This window comes from Falco cherrug, chromosome 11 (genome assembly GCF_023634085.1).
Source record: "Falco cherrug isolate bFalChe1 chromosome 11, bFalChe1.pri, whole genome shotgun sequence".
Lineage (NCBI taxonomy): Eukaryota > Metazoa > Chordata > Aves > Falconiformes > Falconidae > Falco > Falco cherrug.
In genome coordinates, this window is record NC_073707.1 from 15,507,384 (window position 1) to 15,529,349 (window position 21,966).

The 21,966-nt window shown below is 43.9% G+C and overlaps 1 protein-coding gene and 1 long non-coding RNA gene across 4 annotated transcripts; one reads left to right on the forward strand and one right to left on the reverse strand.

Moving 5' to 3' along the window:
- The first annotated feature begins 794 nt into the window (after nt 1-794).
- On the forward strand, nt 795-5,200 carry MRPL44 (mitochondrial ribosomal protein L44). Its single transcript, XM_055723567.1, has 4 exons — nt 795-1,395; nt 1,704-2,172; nt 3,473-3,651; nt 4,864-5,200. Exons 1-4 carry the CDS (start codon nt 1,232-1,234, stop codon nt 5,033-5,035), a joined length of 984 nt encoding a protein of 327 aa, XP_055579542.1. The 5' UTR covers nt 795-1,231; the 3' UTR covers nt 5,036-5,200.
- A 250-nt stretch (nt 5,201-5,450) lies between these two features.
- On the reverse strand, nt 5,451-21,721 carry LOC129737048 (uncharacterized). Of its 3 annotated transcripts, none has more exons than XR_008734437.1 (4): nt 19,860-21,721; nt 16,236-16,324; nt 15,129-15,338; nt 5,451-5,507 (listed from the first exon to the last, which is right to left on the reverse strand). It is a non-coding gene; the product is annotated as an uncharacterized LOC129737048 (long non-coding RNA). The 3 variants fall into 3 exon arrangements; XR_008734436.1 differs by lacking the exon at nt 5,451-5,507 and adding an exon at nt 6,490-6,568; XR_008734435.1 differs by lacking the exon at nt 5,451-5,507 and adding an exon at nt 10,204-10,707 and having other exon boundaries at nt 15,121-15,338.
- Nucleotides 21,722-21,966: the final 245 nt, after the last annotated feature.

Genomic DNA, 21,966 nt, shown 5'->3' on the forward strand with positions numbered 1-21,966 from the left:
GTGTATGAAACAACTAATCTGTGTCACTGTGTGACACTGGGCACCTTTCCTAGACCTAGACCACTGGGCAGGACCGTTTCTGGGTTCCAGAACTACGCAGGCAGGTGAAGAGATGATGATGCACAACGGCTGTGGAAGAGAAGGATGCGGGGCCTCTTTCAGCGATGTCCTCAGCTCACCCTGCAGCGGCAGAGGCCGCAGAGCCAGACCGGGGCTACCTCCGTGCAGGGACACCCACGCGCTGAGGAAGCCCCTGGCCCGGGCGGGTGGCTGCGCGCTGGGGTTCGGCAGCGCCCGCGCAGGACAGGTGGCTGAAGCGGCAGCGGCCTGAGCAGCCTTGAGGATTTCGATGCGCATGCTGCGAGTGGCCAGGTAAGGGGCACTGCTCTGGTACGTTCCCTGCGCTGTCAAGTTCAGTGGAGCACCGGGCCCGGTGCGGGGTGGCTCGGGTGCTCCTGCGCGGGCTGCCGGCCCCGCTCCACACGCCGTGCCGCAGTGCCCGTGGTGTGTGGCCTTCGGAGCTTTGCTCACTGGGGTTGTGCAACTGCCCCGGCTCTTTGGGACATTTGCTGCGCATGTTTTCTTACCGTGAATGATACAAACACCCGTGAACAATACAAACATGTACCTTTTAATGAAGTCGCTGCGAAGGGAAGGGCCTGCTTTGCACATTCGCTGTGCTTCTATCGATTTTATACCGCAGCCTTTAAGCTGACGGTGTACCGTATGAACCCAAGGAGCTGGAGCTACTGCAGACGTTATGAAGAGTTGTACAGGTAACAGGAGATGGTAAAGCTGCTTTCAAGGGAACCAAACTGTCGAGAAGCCCGAGCAGCAGTTCTCACTTCGGGGACTCCGGCTGCCCCAGCCGGGAGGGGCGGCCCCGCCGGGCGGGCCTCGGTGCGGGAAGCGTCCCCAGCCTCACTGCCCCGTGCTTCGCGCACCTTCGGCGGGCGACGCTGGTCTGCCCGGCCGCTGCCAGATCACACACCGGCCCGCGGCTCCTCTCGGGGACCCCGGGCCGCCCCTCAGCCCCGCTGCTGGCGGCCGCGGGCGGGCGAGACCTCCGCGCCTCACGGCGGCGCCACAGCGCGCCCGCTCCCAGCGCGCACCGCGGCCGCTGCCCCTCCCAGAGCGCACCGCGGCCGCCGGGAGCTGTAGCCGCCGGGGGGCGGTTCCCGCCTCCGCCCGCAGCGAGCGGCCGCGGGTTTCCGCCACCGCACCCGCCGCTATGGCCACCCGGTTGCTCTTGGCGGCGTCGCGGCGGCTGCTGGCCGGGGCCGGGGCCGGAGCGAGGCCCGGCCTGAGGTTCCGCATGCTGTCGCCCCCCGCGAAGAAGCGGTGGCTCCGCGCTTACCTGGAGCAGCAGCGGCTGGAGGCGCCCGCCCGGCGGCGGTGAGAGCGGGCCCGGCCCTGGGGAGAGGGCGGGCGGCGGGGCTGGGTGAGGGGCTGCAGCGGGCGGGGGGCCGGGGCCGGTTGAGCGGCCTGTGGCCGGGCTTTGGCGCAGCGTTCCGGTGGCGGCGGGGCCCTGTGGCGGGCGGGCGGGCGGCGGCGTTACAGGCCGGGGTGTTTCCGTACTAGTTTTGATCTTCAGAAACAATTCAGGTTTTCATTTCCTTTCGATCACCGGAAAGGCACGATGCCCGCAGTATGGGTAACTACTTGTTCTGTTTCTGAATTTGTTTTCTTTTCCACATCTGTAGATCAGAGCAGCCCAACTGGGATTACCATGCAGAGATACAAGCTTTTAGCCACCGGCTGCATGAAAATTTTTCCTTGGATCTTCTTAAGACTGCATTTGTTAATTCTTGTTACATTGAAAGCGAGGAGGCCAGGCGCCGAGAACTTGGCCTAGACGAAGGATCGGTTGCTCTTAACCTACAAGATAACAGTAAACTCGCTGAACAGGGGATGTCTTTTTCACGTGCTTACCTGCTGCGGTGCTTTGAAGGTGCCTACCCAGATTTACCTGCAAAGGGGGTAGAAGCACTTGTTGATTTTCTTACCAGCCAGGAACTTGTTTCTTATGTGGCTCAAAACCTGTCTATACAGGACTTAACACTTTGCAAAGAGTTCCCCGTCCCGCCAGATGTGCTACAGAGGACGTTCTTTGCTGTAATAGGAGCCTTGCTTGATAGTAGCGGGCCTGAGAAAACAGGGATCTTTGTCAGGGTAAGACATTACTTATCATCTGGTCTTGTACTGATGACAGTAACATCCATGGGCTGCAGAATCTACAGGGGGGGAAAAGGGGAGGGGGAAATGAAATATTATCTTGTACCTTGATGGGCAGAGATCCAGGGAGACTGGCAGAAGTTGTTACAGGTGTTGTCAAAGACAATTTAACAATGAGATCTGCTGCTTGGTGGTGGTGGTCAGGTCGAGGTTTACTGGGGTTTTGAGATTGTGAGGGTTTTTTGGTTTTTTCTTTCAGAAGCACAGGCTGGTCAAGTATATAAAATCATATCCTTCTGGTTTATATTGGTGATATTTTATTATTGGCTGACACTTGCTAAGGGAAAGCGTGTATGCCATGCAGTATACTGTCAAAGAATGAAGTTATTCCATGTTGGGTGAGATGTATCTTCTATTTTTAAAAAACATTTTGTATAGAGCAGAGGCTGAATTCATAGGTATTGCATTTGGGAGTGCAAGCATCCAAAGAGATTTCATATGGAATCGCACAATGGTCAAGGTTGGAAGAGACCTCTGGAGGTCCTCTAGTCCAGCTCCCTGCTAAAGCAGGTTCACCTAGAGTGGGTTGCACAGAATTGTGTCCAGGCAGGTTTTGAATGTCTCCAGACAAGGAGACCCCACAGCCTCTCTGGGCAGCCTGTTCCAGTGCTCTGTCACCCTCAAGGTAAAGAAGTTCTTCCTCATATTCAGGTGGAACAAAAATGTTCAGTTAAAATGCAGTGTAGCGGATACTGTCCTTTCAGTCAGCCTTTTCACTTATTTCTAGTTTTGCAATGGAGAAATGTTTGTTAACATTTTACTTCTGATACAAGTCTTGAGAGGTGTCTGTCAGAGCAAGCAGCAGTCAGGCAAGAGAGTGATCTGAACAGGTGAAAGTCCCATGTGTTTGCGTGTTCCCTTCAACATGTTTGCCCAACTCTTCTGATGTACAGCTTCATGCCTGGAAGCAGGGCTGAGCTGCAAGCCTCGTGCTCGGAGCTGTGCATAAGTGTTCTGGCAACTCCTCCTGGTCCTGCTTTAGGACTCGGCAGTTGTCTTTGCCCAAGGCGTGCATCCTGTCAGTGGCTAAATGGGAACCAGAGCTGCCAAGCATAACAACACTGGTTAGCTGTGCTTAGCTGTGGTGGAGCACTGCAGCAGTTCCATCATTCATTTCAGCAATTTATTGTCAGCTATTTTATGGCCTCTTCATGTTGTATTTTTATTAGGAGACACCAGAAGCTAGAGCCTTCATTATCTCTTCTATTAATTGTAACTTCTAAATATTCTTGTATAGGATTTTTTTATTCCCCAGCTGATTGGAAAAGACCTGTTTGAGATCTGGGAAGTTGTAAATCCGATGGGCTTACTAGTGGAAGAACTGACCAAGAGGAATATCTCTTCTCCAGAACCAAGAATTACCAGGCAGCTGGGAGTCAGCACGGTCCTGCCACTGTACTTTGTTGGGTTGTACTGGTTAGTACGATATTAATTTAAAGTGAAATGGATTTAAGCTGGAGGAGAGGGGAGCAGGGAAGATGTTTTTTTACTTTTCTACTCATGCTCTTGGGTCAGTTTATTACAGAAGAACCTTACGGTGGCTTCCATATAAAATCAGCATTGGCTATAGTTTGCTGTAATGAAGCATAAAAAGACAATCTCTGACTAAAGGGCTTCAAAGTCTAATTTGGGCACATGAAAGAATCTGGATGCATGTTCTGAGTGTCCTGGCACAGCAACTTTGCAAATAGCATAACTGAATGGCTTTGGAGGGACCACGACTCTCCAGGGCTTAGGGAAGGGTTAAGGAGACACATGCATCAAGGGATGTGGGATGGAAGAGAGACTTAATTTAATATTCCAGAGAAGCTTTTTTAGTTTTCAAATCACAGGCACTGTAAACAAGTGGTGTTTGCATCCAGACAAGACTTAACAAGTGCCGGTCATCCCTGGTGCACTTATCTTGGGCATGGTCAGTGCTTGTCCAGGTGTCTTGCCCAGGGATAGCGTTGCTTCTCTGGAGCAGGACAGGACCTTCTTCCACCAAAACCCACGGCATTGTTGCTTTGCTAAATGAGCTACAGATAAATAGGTGGTAAGATTTATTGTGGTTTGGCATAAATGCCTTCTAAGAATTATCTTCTGTAAAATAAAGGAACTTTATTTTTCTTCTGGAATCTCTGGTGTCCTTTCACGAACTGTTCCTATCCATTGCCCATAGATGTTGATTAAACAGAGCTGAGTACAGACTTCATAACAGAGACAGCTTCTTTGTGAATCCTTTTGAAGAAATTTTAAAATACTTTCTTACCAGAGGAGGAGAAGAGACAGAAACACTTAATTCCTTTGTTTAAGCTAACCAGAGTAACAAATTGGCACGTTTTTAACAGGCTAACAAATTGAACACTGTAAAGAATCGGTGATATGTTTGGAATCTAAATGAACAGAGTAGCATTCTTCCAGGAAATGGACGCATTTCTGATTTGAGTTTCCATTGTTGGACACACAATCACTTATCTTTGCAGGAAGGACCAACGGAAATGGTTACATTTGTGTGTATGTAGACATTACCTTCAGTATTCACAGACACTGGAGAAAAAAAAAAATCTAGCCGTCTTTATTAATGATACACAGCAGTGCTCAGGATTTCATGATTAACATGTTTTTAATTTTTTTTTTTCCCCCAAGCGATAAGAAGATTATAGCTGAAGGTCCTGGTGAAACGCTGCTTGCTGCAGAGGAAGAAGCTGCCCGCGTGGCACTGCGGAAGCTGTATGGGTATACAGAGAACAGGAGACCTTGGGATTACTCGAAACCCAAACAAGGACTGGCAGCTGAAAAGGCTATCAGCAGTAACTAGATGATAAAAGACATTCCTGGTTTCTCTTAAGAATTAATGGCTTCCATGTTGAATATAGATGTACTTAGGAAAGCAAAATTCAGTTTGGTTTTCTGATTTTCAGTGCTTGAAACTTTCAGATCAAATACGGTATTAAAGTAAATAAAGTCTTTTCCTTTTGCACAATGTTTAATATTTGCTCATTTTTCCAAATATAACAAAAATACCCTTATTCTGAATTTTTGCTTTTGCCTAAGAGGTTTTTCCACACATTGCGGGAAACTGTTTTAGTTATGTTTAATAATGTGTGACAATATCTCACTTGTATAGAGAAAGGTTTCATGGATGCTTCCTTGGAGATTGTTTTGAGGGTATTGTTAATGAGTTGAATTATATATGCAACATCGGTCTTTGGATTGGATCTGCACTTGTTTGTCCGTGACCTTGTGAAACCATCAAATGTGATATCGATGATACTGATGCAGTTGGTGATCTAATTTAAAAAAAAAAAAAGAAGAAAGGGCAAATGGCACTTCTGAGGTCTTACTGCTTGCATACAAATTACATTTGCCATACATATTTCTTTCTATTGTTGGAGCATGGTCTGAAAGAGGATGTATTATTAATTCCAAAATTTGTAAAAATTCCTTTTTGCAAAATGAGAAATAAGAGAAAATAAGGAACCCAAAGAAATTGGAGAACATGATTTAATGATAGGCTGTAAGCTACTGTTCCTGTTTAGTCAAGGTGCTTCACATTTTTCTTCTGTTTTTTGGCCACTTAATTTAAGCGGTCACGTCACTAAAGTACTGGATTGAGCGAAATCAGTGTTTGTTTTGTTTGTACCATCTGTAGCAGTTCTACTGCAACTCCAAGTAAATGGAATGTCACTTAGGAATAACTCTGGTACCTGCATGATGTTCCTGTTAAATGTCACAGAAACTCAGTATGTGTAGCAGAAGACAACAACAGATGCATGAGGACTGTGAGTCTTTTGGGATAACTTCCTTTAAAATTGAGTGAGAGTCTTACTACAGACGGGGATCACGCGCTCAAAAGAAGAGAGAAGAAGCTAGATGTGGGACAGTGGTTGAAATATTTCCTGCTTTGTCCTGTTGTGGTGAGCACTGGCTGTGAAAACAGACAACAGGTAAATGTGCCTTCGCTAACTCGGGATGAAAAAAAATACGCAGGTGGCTTGATGTTCCTGTCCGTAAGGACATGCATCCATTGCCTTCAGCCCCAGGATGGAATTGTGTGCAGGACACTTCGCGGCCAAGGGTCCCGGGCTGCGGTGGTGGTGGCTAAGCAGAGCTGTGGTGCAGCGCAGGTGGCACATTCCCTGCCGCCCCTGCCGTGAGAGAGCTCGGGCTGATATACTCAATAGAGACAGATTTATTTGTATATTCAAGCAAAAGAACTTGTCTGTGATTCATCTGTGTCTTCAGAATTTGGTGTAACCTGCATCTTAAGCGTGTGTAAAAAGCTTATGTGGCTGGATAGCGGTGAAACCTTTCTTCTGCGTTCTGGCGTGGGAGATTACATGTGTGAAAGCTTGAATATAAAAAAGGGAGCAGGAGGATCAGTCTTAGCATAAAATATGCACAAAATCGGTTGTGTTAAGTGAAAAATTTCAGCTAGGTAATCTATTACCACTTATATAATCAAAGCCAATAAGGTCACTATATTCCAGGGGAATAGTAGCAAAATCTGAAAAGAGGATGGAAATTACTTACGCTATTTTTAGTTTCCAGATAAGGTATTTCTCTTACCTTTACCTATTTTAAAAGGACATAGCAAAGGTGGGGGTTTTTACATCCAGTTTGATCTACCTACTATATTTATACATGTATTTATGGTTTTTTTGAGAGAAAAAGGCAATTTTCTGGCAGTTTACGTTAAATGAATATTTAAGATCTGCTTACTGTGGCTTTACAGTTTGGAATATGGGCATAAGTCCTAGGAGAAGTGCATTACTGAATAGTGTGCTGGAAAAAACCTGAATAATGCAAGATAAATCAATTTATTGTGTAATGTGTATATATGGAGCCTTGAGCTCAAGCAGAAAGACAGTTTGGGGACATGGAAAGAAGGGACAGGGTTTTTATAGAGGTGTGAGTGAAAAAGGAGTTTTTGTAAGAAAACATGTCCTATTTTCAAGCTTCCAGAGGTCAGAAAAGCATCTTATATGGTATCTTGTGCTTTAATTTCTGGCACTGAAGCATGTATTTAAGGATTTACCGTTGTAGTACTGGGATCATTTACATACTTCAGTTTGTTGGGGTTTTTTTCAGAATCGGTAGCCATAAACAATATCTAAGTGGTATTAAAAGTTTGATTAGATTTACAGAAATCGGTATTTACAAAGTCTGATGAAAATGGTAGCTTTTCTTCTGCTAGAAACACAGAAAATCCATGGTAGTTTCATTGTCTGAAAAGTATTTTGTAAGTTACTTGCATTGGCTCTGACTCAGGTGCTGCAAACAAGTGCATTTACATCTCCCAGTGGTTGTTCCTTTCTTAAATCACATTTTATTTATATTTCAGAGAAAACAATATATCAAGCGTCATGTCAATAACTGACAGAAGAGAATTGGTTCAATTTATTCTTACAACCCATTGAACAACTCATTGTTATGAATATTTTATTTTTAAACTTACCTAACAGTAGAAAAAGATAGGCATTTATGAAATTCTGGAATAGGTTAATGTCATCTCATAAGTCAACTTTGATTATGCTTTTCTGTATGTACCTTTTAACCTTACCTGATGCAGATAGTTTCTTATCTCACAAAACCTTATCTCACAATCAAGAATTTTTTGTTAAGTGAAAATTGTAACTGGTAAACCGGAACAGAAATAAAAATATTTCAGTACTAAAGATATGAAGTCACGTGTGTACTAACAGCTGTGTTTTGACAAAAGTACAGCACTATACACTAACCCTTTTTTAATGTTTCTTTTCCGGTTTGATCCTTGTATTAATTCATATAAGTACGCTAATATGCTTAGACATAGATAATAAGTCAAATTACGGGATAAGTGGACTACTAGTCATTAATCCAGTAAAAGCAATGGCCGGTTTGCTGTCAGTTTTGGTCTAGCCGTGGTTTTACTCCAATGTTAAATAAGCTCAATGTGTGAATGGTCTTGGATTACTCTTCCTGTCATCTAGATTGTTTGTCTTTTTCTTGAAAGTGTTCTAGAAGTTATTTTATTTTATGAACGGTAAGAGAAGTTCTAATGTATTGGTCCCAGCTAAGTGATTGGAGAACTCCTTAATATGCTTTTTTGTTAAGTTACTAATATTCGTAGTGTGTGCTTTTGCTCCTGTCTCAAGCTGTTCAGTAATGCGACTGAACACTCCTTATTATCTCCTTGGTTTCAACTGCAGCTTCTTCTAGTTACAATAACCAGATATTTTGCTGTAATTTTCTGTTTAAAAAAAACCCAAAACCTCTAGGAGTAATTCTTGTGTTAATTGTTGCTGTGACTTACAGGCAAGAGATTAAAATACAAAAATACGATCACTTTACAGTTATTTCCATGTTAATTTGAAGTTTGAAATTGCTGGTGAAAAGTTAAAGCTTTTACTGAAATCTCTTACACCAAACTCCATTGTGGTTTTTTATGGTAAATCAAAAATGTAAAGAAGCTGCACTGTTGTTATGGTGCTATAAAAAGCAATGAAGAAGCCAAACCATCAAAAGATGTGTTGTCATTCTTCTTTGCAGCACAGGGGGAGAGGGATGATGCAGTGGAGAAACACTGGAAGAGCCCTACTTTTTCTTTTCCTGAGCTTCACTGAGTGCTGCGGTGAACTTTAAACAGGCTCTAAACTGTTTGGTTTCTGTTACATCTGAGCTTTGAAGTTTAATGTTGAAGAGATGCATTTAGTGTAGAGAAGCAAACATCTGAGGACAGATTATTTTTGTCTTTTCAGATTGGCTCCACTGATGTAATGGCACTAGTTTTGCATGTTAACCATTTCAGCTTGTTTAAGAAATTGTTGCTAAATTAGGAAGATAAAGTGGTCACCAGTTGTCAGTAAGCGGCTGCTGTCACAGTGCGAAGTTGCACAGTGAAAAGGCAGTTGATCTGCGTGACAGAATCAGAGCACTGAAGGCTGTCACTGATGCTTGAGATCGCGGAGCATACTGCAATGCAGCTGTTCGTGGTGCACCTGAAAACTGGGGCTGCTGCTCTTTGGGAAAAGGGCAGCTCTAGGGAGAAGGTAAACGTTATCATCCCTTTCTATTTTTGTGTAGGAAGTGTCATGTTTCTGCCAGACTGTGGGAGCTGTGCTTGTGATTATGCTCTTGAACTTCCATTTTTTTCCCCCAATATGTTACCTGATTTACTACAGCGCAGCTACTGTACGACTGTCAGGGGCCTCCTGGATCATCAATACAATCCATCGCCATCGTAGCCGTGTCAGGTGATCCTTTTTCATATAGCATTTCTAACTCTTAAAAACATGCATACTTGCACAAAAAAAGGTTCCAAAGGAATGTTTTGATACCCAGCTTCACTATGCAATGCAAGTTGTTTCAGTAGAGACAGGCAATCCTTACTTACAGTCCTTTGCTCTTTCTGTAGATTCTGTAGTTCCATGATTCATACATACATAGGTAAGTATTGAATCAAATCTTCTGTTTGCCAATGTGTTTGTCTGTAGGCTGTGGCTAGCACTTAAGCGGAGGAAAACAACAACCTGTATCCACCAGGCAATGAGAGGACACTTGGGGGGGGGGGAAGGATGACATTCACATTGGCATTTAGCAGATGCCCACATGGCAATTCATTATTGCTTCTATCACTGATTTTATTACCATAGGATGAAAGTACCCTGGATGCACATACCCATATAGTTTCACTTCAGCCCCCATGGCACTGCATTTTTTTGTCCCAGCTGCTGGGAATCTGCGGTAATACTCGGTGTCTTGTGACTTCAGGCACGATGCCCAGTGAGGTTTGTGCTGCTTTCCTTGATTTGGTCGACACGCTGCGTGAACGGCAGGCAGGCTGCAGAGGTTCATGGAAACCTAGGCCAGCAGCAAACCTGTTGATTGTTCCCAGGGTTCAGAGGTAGGTAATTGATTTCATGCTTTATTTCTTTGAAAGATTCTTGTTGAACTTGTCGGTTCTTAATTAGTTATTTCAACTGCTTGCTGTGAGCTTGGCTGTAAGGTCAAGTGTTAGGGAGATGATCATGGATCAGATTGAATTTGGTTGATCTCATTACCTCATGAAAGATAAAACCAGGTAATTTAAAAATAACAAGTTTGAACATTTTTTCTTGGCTAGCGTGCTAGACTCATTTCCTACTAACCAAAACCATTAGGGACTAGAAGATGATGATGATAATAATAATAAAGTATGATCAAATTTGGAATAAGCTTCAAAATTTTTGTCTAGGGAAATATTCTCCCTGTTGCAGAAGGGGTTTGCTGCTAGTGACAGAATCCACTGCTGAGTTACCTGATTCTCGCCAGATTATTTTTGAAACTGCAATGACTGCTTTTCATACTTCAACATCCCATTTTTTGAAGCGTAACAATACATCCTTTTAAGATGAAGATGTCATTTCAAAGAGTTTGCATTGACAAATGTTTATTTGAATTTCATTATACAAGGGGATGAAACTATCTGTGAAGAGGACTGAGGGCAATTGTGGCCATTGTCTAGCAGTGCTGAGGCTCCGGTAAAGAAAGAAAACACACGATGCTGCAGAGCAAAGCTGTAATTATGGGCAAAGCTCTGAAAATTCGTTGACTGTTAGGTGCTCATACCTGAGTTTATAATGAGGATGGAACAGAAAGAATTAAACCCTTTGACAGGTGGAGTTACACAGTGATGTCTGTCAACGATGGAAAGAGTAGGAGTGTAAGACAAGGGTTTACCCTGGCAAATGTCTCTGTCAGTAACAATGGAAACTTTTCATCAATCACTAGGCAACCTTTCTCTGTTAATCATTGCTTTGCTGAAATTGTTTTATTTTTGAATGGTTGCACTCCTGATCCCAGCTCTGAATTACCTGAGTTGTGGCACGCACCACGAGCTGACGGCACGGCATGCCAGCTGGTGGCTGGTCAGCGCAGCCGGGCACACGCCGCCTCTATCTGCTGCCTACACGTGTCAGCGTTTCGGTTGGGCACTTATCTGTCTGCACAAAGGTACGTGTGGGAGGGGAAAATAAGCTGCAGGGTGGTTCTGGCATCAGAGCAGCATTTGTAAACTGGCTATGGATACAGGAGGAGCAGGATGTATTCATAAAGTGGATCTTCAGGGTAAACTTTGAGAGCTCTAAGGAAATTATACTAAGTGTCACGCATTCTAACAATTTCAAGAGACTTCATTAAAAGTCCTGAGTTGTAAGAAATACTATGCTTACCTAATAGCTTCTGTACTTTTTCTGTATCCATATTTGTGATGATTTATTAACTGTCAGCTTCCTTTTCTCTGCCAATTTTGCTCATCATGGTAGTCTGGAGGAACTTGTTTTAATTATTTTTCATTTTTTTAAAAATCCCTTGCACATTGACGATTGCATTTCTCAAATTCTTACATCAGTAAGAAGCTACTTTTTAATAACCAGGGTATTACTCTGAGCAGACATTATACCAAATTCTTCATTCACTGTGCTCTTTCAGAGTATTTATTCAGTCTCTTTCATTAACTCCCTTCTCCACAAACCAAACTGAAAAAAACAAACCAAAACAAGGTTTTGTTCTAGTCAGACCGCAGTAATGTTCCGAACACTTACTCTTTTCCAGTTGCCAAAACACAGTGTGTGGAATATTACTATGCCCAACATGTCTTAATTGTTGATTTGTTTCTGGTTTTGTTTGTTTGTTTTAAAAAATATATTTTATTTTTAATTTCATTTGTTTAAGCATGTGACCAGTAAATATTAAATATTCTTGTCATGTCATGAAAAAATGTTCTTTTTTCACGTCAAGTCATTTTGGTTAAGTCACATGGTGATGAGTGTTTCTCTTTTTCCTCTTGGTTAAGAAAGAGTTTTTCTAATTGGCAAATACTTTCAAAATCTGCATTCTCAACTGGTATTCATACACATTGTTTCAGAGACATGCCTGTCATTGCCACTTAACCAGAGAATCAGTTATTAAAATAAATCTTGTTTTTAAGTTGTTTGTATCCACCCTTATGGCTTATGATGTTGAGAACAGTCAGTTCAAGGCAAGACACTGCAGGTGCTCGTGCTGTACAACGGAATGTACAAGAGACCTTAATGTCAGCAGATCCACTTTTCTTATTAAATTAACGACTTGAGGTTTTGTCCTTTTACTTCCAATTTAAATGGCATGGAGAGAAAGTGCTAAAATGTTACTAGTTTAGCAGTGTTTTTCCCTTGTATGAATTGAGATTAGTCTTCTCCTGCCAAAAAAAACCCTTAAGAGGGTATTTGCAGCTACCAGGGATTATCCATATCTATTCACTGCAGCTGCGCTAGCCTGTACTACATTCTCCGGGGGATCTTTTGTTTGTTGTGCATCTCGTTAGTGGTCTTACTTTTAACCTGTTAATACTACCAGTCATAAAGCCCTCCTCTGCAGCTGGGACAAGAAAAATTCTCAGGGGTTCATGGAAAAAACCTTGGTGGCAATATCTCAGATTTTAAAATTACAGTAATAAGAAACATTACAGTAAATTTCAACGATCAGATCTCCTTTTTGTAGCCCACTTCTAAAATATTCTCTTTCAGAAACAGGGTAACCCAAGAACCTAATTTTCCCTTGTTCATATTACGTAGCCTGTTTTCTCTGTTCTCCTGTTGGAAAGTCTGACATGTGAAAGCTCTGTTTCCCAAATTTCCCTATTTTGGTATGTCCATCTCCATGGCTTTACTCTACAATACCGTTCTTTTTCAACCCATTCACCCAAATGGATATTTCCATGATGTTTAATTATTCTGATACTTGTTATATTCATTGATTTGTTCAGTGCAGTGTGCAAAACTTTATTTATCTGGCAAGATTCAAACACTACTATATTGGAGCCACTGATGTACCATCTCAGTGTGTCAGGTAACAGAGCATGGTAGGTATTTTGTGGCTTCTTTTGGCGTCTTAGACTCAGCCCACTTTTTTTCTTCCTTTCTGACCTTTTACGTTCTTTATATATTCAGGTTGACTTTAAGAGGAACGTGGCAACTGGAATGTGTCAAGCTTTTCCTGCGGATGATGAAGTACATGCATCCTGCATGCAGGAAGCAGGGCAACAAGTAGGATTGCAACCCCGGATTTCAGGACAGGGAACTTTGGCTTCTTCAAGGACCTTCTTGGAGGAATCCCATGGGTTAGGGTTTTAAAAGGTAGGGAGGTGCAAGAGAGCTGGTTAATACTCAAGCATCAATTCCTCCAAGCTCAAGATCGGCGCATCCCCATGAGTATGAAATCAAGCAAAGAGGGCAAGAGACCTGCATGGAGCTTCTAGCAAAACTCAAGACAGAAGAAGGGAGTTTGCAGGATATGTAAAAAGGGACAGGCCACTTGGGAAGACTATAATGACGTTGGCAGAGCATGCAGGGATGTGAAGAGGAAGACTAAGGTCTGTTTGGAATTAAATTTGGCAAGGGTTATCAAGGATAAGGAGAAGGGCTTCTTCAGGTACATCGGTAGCAAAAGCATGACTGGCGAAAACGTGGGCCTGCTGCTGAATGAGGTGCGTGCCCTGGTGATGAAGGACACAGAGAAAGCAGAGTTACTGAATGCCTTCTTTGCTTCAGACTTTGCAGCTAAGTCCAGCCCTCAGGAATCCCAGACCCTGGAGGCAAAAGAGCAAGTCTGGAGAAGGGAAGATTTTCCCTTGGTCAAGGAGGATCACATTAGACATCACTAAAGCAGACTTGACAGCCACAAAATTGACAGCCTGAGGACTGAAGGAAAGCCAATGTCACTCCAGTCTTCAAAAAGGGCAGGAAGGAGGACCCAGGAAACTAGAGGCCAGTCAGCCTCACCTCCATCCGTGGAAAGGTGGTGGAAGAACTCATGCTGGAGGTCATCTCAAAGCATGTGGAGGAAAAGGTTATCAGGAGTAGTCAACATGGATTCACCAAGGGGAAACCACGCCTGCCCAGTCCAGTGGCCTTCTAGGATGGAATGACTGGCTGGGTAGATGAGGGGAGGGCAGTGGATGGTGCCTACCCTGACCTCTCAGCCAGGCTTTTGCCGCTGTCTCCCGTAACACCCTCCCAGGTGAGCGCAGGCGGTGTGGGTCAGGCGAGCGGGCAGCGAGGTGGGCTGAGAACGGGCGGGATGGCGGAGCTCAGAGGGCTGTGACCAGCGGCGCAGGGGCCAGCTGGAGGCCTGTAGCTCACGGTGTTCCCCAGGGTCAGTGCTGGGTCCAGCCCTGTGCAGCTCATCCATCAGCGGCCTGGGTGGAGGGGCAGGGGCACCCTCAGCCAGTCTGGGGGTGGTGCGGAACTGGGAGGAGTGGCTGGTGCACCGGGAGGCCGCGCTGCCATTCAGCCAGACCTGGGCAGGCCAGAGGGTTGGGCGGAGAGGAACCTGGTGAAGTTCAGCAAAGGCAAGTGTAGGGTCCTGCCCCTGGGGAGGAGCAGCCCCACGCACCAGCACTGGGGCTGACCTGCTGGGGGGCAGCTCTGCGGGGAAGGACCTGGGAGTGCTGGTGGGCAGCAAGGTGCCCATGGGCCAGCAGCGTGCCCGTGTGGCCAAGGTGGCCAGTGGGACCCTGGGGTGCGCTGGGAGGGCCGTGGCCAGCAGGTGGAGGGAGGTGATCCCCCCTCTGCTCTGCCCTGGTGAGGCACATCTGGAGTGCTGCGCCCAGTGCTGGGCTGCCCAGGTCAAGGGAGACAGGGAGCTACTGGAGAGGGTCCGGCAGAGGGCTACGGAGATGGTGAGGGGACTGGAGCATCTCCCATGTGAGGAGAGGCTGAGAGAGCTGGGAATGTTTAGCCTGGGGAAGAGAAGACTGAGGGCATCTTATCAATGCACAAATACCTTAAGGGCCATTGTCAAGAGGCTGGGGCCAGGCTTTTTTCAGTGGTGCCCAGCAACAGGACAAGGGGCAGTGGGTACAAACTGCCACACAGGAAGTTCTATCTGAATATGAGGAAAAACTTTGTTACCTTAAGGGTGATGGAGCACTGGAACAGGCTGCCCAGAGAGGTTGCAGAGTCTCCCTTGGATGGAAACCCATGGATGTTATTGTCGCCAGTATGAGACCAGATGACCCCATTTTCTCAGGCCTGCTGCTATCGAGCAAGGCTGCTATTACAGCAAAGAACATCCTCTGTAGCACATCTGGCGGGATGGGGAACCCTTTGCAAAGCGTTAGGCTGGGGAAAGGTAGAGCAGAATTCGCTGTTCTGAGCAGGCATCCTTCAGTGCTCATGGGAATCCTCAAGAAGTGTTTACATCTGGAATCTACGCACAGAAAAGAGGTCCAAAACTTCTAATTTCCCCAAACCAGCCCTCAAGTGATGTTTATTAAAAGCATTAAAAGTTTGGGGAAATCCAAAGGAGAATATGTGAGTTTTGTAAACTGTGGGAAAATAAAAGAACAATGGTTGAAAATATGACTTCTCCTGTCTATTTTAATATTGTCTCTCCTACTGAAGATGCTTGTCAAATTATCTGTAATTCTTTTTGCAACATCTAAGGCAGTTCTAAGACAGCACTAACCAATAGTATTTTCCACAAATTAGACTGACTAATCAATAATTTAGATTTGTTAGTGGAAAGGAAAAAAAAGCTTCTCTTCATTCCCATGGTAGTTCTACAGAAAACAGGAAATGCTCATCATCAAGTGGAGAAGGTACTGAAGAATTGCACTTAAAAGTATGCTGGGCTTTAAATATATATCTTATTCATAGGTGAAGTAGTAAGTTATGCTATGTAAACTGTAATGTGAAAATGAAGTTGCTCCTGTCCAGAGAGCCGGGTTTAGTACTTTATGTAGCCAAATACTACAGAAATCCTTGGTGGTTTAGATATCTATTTAGATACCGTTTCTCCCTCGTCTAATTAAGAACCAGAAGTTAGACAGAGCTAAACTACCTTTCCACCACTGAATTCTGTCTTTCAGCTCTTGTCTCCTAAGGTTATTTGTTTGCTTCCTTCTTGCTTTATTCATATCATTTGCACAACCTCTCTTTTCTACTTCTAGGCTGTCTTGTCTATTGCTAACATTCCCATGGGCAGTTCCAGCAAACGTAAAATGTGATATGGCTTACCATTATTTTTCTGTTGTTGCTCCTTGGCTCAAATATGAATATTCTCCCTTTCCAGTTTAAAGGGTTCCACTCTCCTCTGGCATGTTCCTCTGAAAGGATGCATGAAATAATCATTTTACAAAAAGTTCTGTGATTTGTGGTATAGTTTATAAAGCATCATTCAACTACAGGATTTTACAGAATAATGATAAACCAATACAAATAAAAACCAGTAACAGAATCATTGGCACATAGCCTAGAAATAAAGGTAACTGTAAAGATGAAGTTAAAAATAAAAACACATTCACCTTGCGTGCGAGATATTCCTGTGACAGATGTTTTGCCTTCGCTGCAACTGTATATAGGCATGTTCTTTCCGCTATCTAGTCTGTGATTACAAACTGGAATAGGATCTTGTACACTTAAGGCACGATGGAAATTCAAGAACTATGTCAAATAAAGGGGCAAGGTTGAAGTATTGATAACCTTTCAACATCACTGACCAAGCTAGAAAGCTGGAAGAGAATAATGCCTCCCCAGCTATCAAAATTTCTCATTAAAATTAAAAAATGAAAAATTCCTGTAACTTTGGAACAAGTCAGTCTGCTGAGATGTCCTCCCTAGACATGAAAACCTCCTGTTGAGCTAGACTGGATTACACTATGAGCTGGGACAATCCTGCACGCAAAAATCCCCCATGAAAAAAAGATAAAATCTGTTCTTCACTGAGCACAGTGCCTGAAGGAACTTGTTAATCTTAAGGCAGTGATACAATTGTAGTATCAGGCAAGAGAGGCTCACAGGGTCCCCTAGTAATTCCAGTCCAGCCAGGAGAGCAGTGCTTAGTTCAAAACTGTAAGCACAATTGAAGTTACACAGAAGCTGCTCGCTCTTCTGAACAACTTTCTAAACAGCTGAAATTCAATAACAAAGTTTATTTTTTTTTATTTTCTTCATGGACATATTTTTGTTTTCTTCTTGAAAAACTAAAAAAAAAAATAATAGAAAAAGAAAAATAGTACAAGATGAAGAAAGCCTAAGGAGAGTATTTCCATGAGAGATATGTTAAAAGTTTAGTTAAGTTGAGAAACTGAGGCAAGGTAGGTGAACAGGAGAGCTAGTGCTACGTCCGGGAAATCTCACTCCTTCCCACTGAAAAACTTCAGGTAGATTCAACTGAACTACAAGGTAACAGATTTAATTCAGACAAAAGGAACCATATTTTAACAGCACTAACTTTAGGATGTCACTGATTCAATTACTTTCAATTAAAATTTTTCCCTCAAAGAATTTAGAAAAATTAATGTCTGCAAGAAGCTCATTTAAATTATCATTTACAATGGAACTTTCATTCTTTGCAATTTTCACCGAGCAGAACACCAAGCTAAGAGGAAAGACACTTAGGGTTTTTTAACCACCTTTTATGTTGATCTGTTGTGTTAACTTTGGAAAGGCATTCTACATCTTTATGGTCCTCTTCTTCAAACCCACCCGGTTTGTTCAGATTAGTAGGAAAATTCAAGTTTACTCTGCAGCAAGGAGAGTATGTGTCTTGGTACTAGTGCCTGACACCCGTCTCTACACAACTTCAGTGTCCCACCTGGAAACTGTAAAAGCTGTTCTATCAATAAAGATCTAGTAGACAGGTCATAAAGTGTTGAAGGAGGATTCTAAAGTATTGCTTTTTCTGTCTATGTTTTTTGGGTTTTTTGATACTTCTCACTCTTCTTCCAGCTTTTGTTTTTGTGTCTCTCACCCCATACCTTCAGCCTCCTTTTTGTCATTCTCCAAGCCAGCACTTCTGCTTTGAATCTCAGGCTTTCATTGCTGTGGTGGTTGAAAATCACTTCCTACTTTACATTACTCAAAATTAATTAGGTGTATGTCACGCTAACAAAACATAACATTAAAAAAACATAAAGACCTCTAACTTGTGCATTACAAAATAAATAAAAAAAGAAAAAACAACAAGCTGCTGTTACCGTGCCTTACTCTTCATTGTGAGGTCTGTTTCCTATGAGCAGCTGTTACAGGTAAAGGCAGGGCTATCAATCATTTACCTCTTTACTATGTTGATGTCATAGCAGTGGGTGGGAAATGTCAAAGGGAAATGGCATTTCAAATAAAAACAATTTTTTAATTCAATCATATTTATCTGAACATTTCCTGCAGTTAGATTGTCTAGATTTAAATAACTGTCAACAACTAATAGTAATTTATATAAACCTTACTATGACTTTATCTTGTTTTGATCTCTTACTAAAATGTATCTATCCATTAACAAAAAGCTGCTGCTTAAATAAGGCCAAGCACAGACACACTATTTTATGCTCAGCTGACTGAATATTTAATAGAACATGTCGGCAAACATTCTTGCCAGATACACTTGCTATGTTCTTTCTTATTATTTTCAGAAAACCCTTCATATACAAATATTGCAGTAGCGGTTTATGACAGATCTGATAGACCTAATCCCAGGATTAATTTTGTATGCCCATCAGCAGCAAAGCAAGATGGATTTAATAGCCCATTAGTCTTTCAGCATGATAATTTCCACGTCACTTAGCCTCCTGGGTTAATTGCTTTTAAATGGATATTATTGACCTCAATCCTAGTGACAAACAGAGAATGTCTTATTCATCTCCCAAATGTACATTCTTAGACTCTTGGTTTTTTTGATCCTGACAATAAGTCTCCTAGATTATATGACTGTATATTATAATTCATATTCTATTAGCCCATATTTAATGGTTTACTGAAGCAGCGTCTTTCAGATATCGTTACTTATGACTGGGCTAACTTTTAAGTTCTGTTTTTTATGTAGAGAAATGCTGCAAGCATAAGAAATCATTGTTTTACCTCTTGTTAAGAAATTGATTTTAATGCTAAAAGCTGTAGCAGGTGCAGCAGGGATTAAGCACTTTGGAATAAACAGCTGGCCAGTATATTTCCAACCACAAAAGTCTGGTCATTAGGAGGAGAGAATGATGAACAAATTTGGACAGAGAACCTGTAGGAATGGAAATTCAGGTCCTAGGAGAGAAACAGAAAAATATACGAGGAAAAAGAAAACAAAAGAGTAGAGCTGAACAGTAGAGTTTTTATCAATGTGTATTATTTGTGGATGTTTTTCCCTTAGTAATTTAGAGAAAACACAAGCCATCTGCTTTCAGGAAATTAATGCTAGCTGTGAGCAAAAAAAAAAAAAAGAAAAAAGAAAAGGAGGGCATGGAAGCTATATTATTGCTTGTGGGGAGGTGAAACAGGTGAAGCCATTTTTCAGACCTATGTATGTCAACAGTGTAATACATATACATTTATACATAAGTAGCTGTATTTCTCGAGCACTGGTTCCTACGGGAAACAAGATTGTAAGATTTAGATTTTTGATTGTAGGAACCCAAGACTTGGAGCAGATGTGCTCACAGTCTCTAGAAGAACCCCAGTCCCACAAAGCTTATGGATATTTGTAAAAGGATATATCTCCACAACCCTCTGAAGTCTCATTATGTAGTTTCCTGGGGTAAATTGGCTTTGTCAGATACAGAATGGAGAAGCTTGGTATTTTGTAGAAGTGATTTCTAAACCAAATTAATGTTAATAAAGGTCATTGATCTATTAGCATAAGCCCATCTTGGCGCTTACCATGGATAACGTCAGAACGCTTCTCCATGAAACAAATTAGAGCCTGCTCCAGTGTAATGTGAAATCCCAAAGACTCCTGTTGACCTTTGTGATTGACTTAAAACAGTACTAGGATTTTCCCTGGAAGCTCAGTTCCACTGTTTAATGACGACAGCGACAATGGTATCATTTTTATTAACAACTGTTCTCATGTGACATTCATATAAGTACATTTGTGACACAAAGCAGTTGAAGTTGGACATTCATGTTTCAGTTACAAAGCACCTTTGACTCTCATTGAAACAGAACCCAACTGATTGTAGCAACTCTCCGCTACAGCAGGTGTTGTGGCCAATGATTACTCCCCAAAGTATTTTCCAGGAAAAAAAAACCCTTGTTTTTTAACCTTTAAACTTTTTTTCCCCTAAATCTAGGTCATCTGCTTTCGGTCATTTAAGTCATTGGCAAATCTCCAATGTTAGCACGCTTTGTAGAAGGCAAAAAATTGAAACCTCCTGAATAATGAGAATATCAGCATTTCAGAGTGCGCTGAAAAGTTAGAGGAAACAGTGAGAATGAGGTCTTTATAAGACTGCAGATATTTCATGTTTACTTTTAAGAATTCTATTTAAGCCTTTGTGATTATTATTATTATTCTGATTTTGTGATTATTGTGATGATTTAGTGATGCCTGTTTTTCCCTATGAACAGCTCCTGCCATCCATATTAGGAAGACTTGAGACCAGTGCATTATACTCCGGGTTTAAGATTTGGGACTGGTTGATCAGCACGTCCAGAGAAATCAGAGGAGGAATGCCAAATTACTGATGCTGAACACCTAGTCCTAGATTGTTTTTAACTAAAACTATGAGGAAAATACACCAGATCAGATCTTGCCCCTACAAAAGTTAGAGCAAACATATGCGCTGATGTCAGAGGTGCAAAACGTGATGCTAAGTATGTGGCACTGGGAACCATTAAACCTTAAAAAATTTTAATCAGGCGTAGTGTTGCCTGGCAGCTTTGCAAATCAAATCACCTACTTATAAAGTACATTGATTTTTTTTTTAATTTTTTCATTGATTTTGCATGCTGTTGAAAAACATTCCTTCAGGCACCTTTGTAAGGAACAAACATGTATTCTGTAGGTCAGTGCCAGATTTGAGTTCAAGCCAGAACCAAGGGTTCCTCAAGGATATCAGCAGATACACAGTGACTGCGGGCTCTGTTCTCGTGCCTTTGATGGGGAAACCGTCCAGGCGGGGACAAATTCCAAAGGAACCTGTGCGCTTTCCATCTCTGTAACAAAAAGGAGCAGAGACCCGTAACAACATTCTCCTCACCAGTCCCGCGGCCTGGTGGCAATGGCACTGCCAAGCCTCACCGAGCCCCTCACCAAGCACCTCAGCCACCAGGGCGGGAGCGGGGACCCCCGGGCAGCCCCCCCGGGGCAGCCCCCGCTCAGGAGGACTGGCGGGACCCTTAGCCTCCTGCGGGCCCACCATGGCCTCGGCCTCCCGCGGGCTGCCCTGACTGGATTTTCAGTCTCTGCGGCGCCGAGGGCAGTTCCGAGGGCCTCAGGGACCGTTGGGGCGGGGGGGCGAGGTCGGAACTGACCCCTCCGTCCCCTCCCCGCCTGGCCTAGCCCGCCCTCACCGCGGGGTCTGACGGGCGGCCCCCCACGGCCGCAGCCCCCCACGGCCGCGCCCCGCGCTCACCCCGGGGCGGGGGGGAAGGCGCGGACCCTACACTGAGTTTTTTTCCGTTTGGATTCTCCCCCTGGGCTCCCTCGGGGGTCGCAGCTCTCCCCGCTCCTGTGAGCGAGCCCCCCGCCCCGCCGGGTCACGCCGGGTGACACGCCCCCCGGCCGGGGTCTCCGTAGGGGGATGCGTCCTCCCGAACGACAGGGGGCGCTGCCGCCGGCGAGCACGCTGGGCTGCGCCGCTCCGCCGCCGCCATCTCCTTCTCTGATCTCATAAAGGTGTCGCGCAGGTTCCGCCCGAGCTCGTCATTCAGCCGCCCCGGGCCTGGCGCTGCCGCTGGCGGCCTCCTCCGCGCCGCGGCCCTCGGCCCGCCCCCCTCCCGCCCGCCCTCGCGGTGCCGCCGGCCGGCGTCAGCGGCGGCCGCG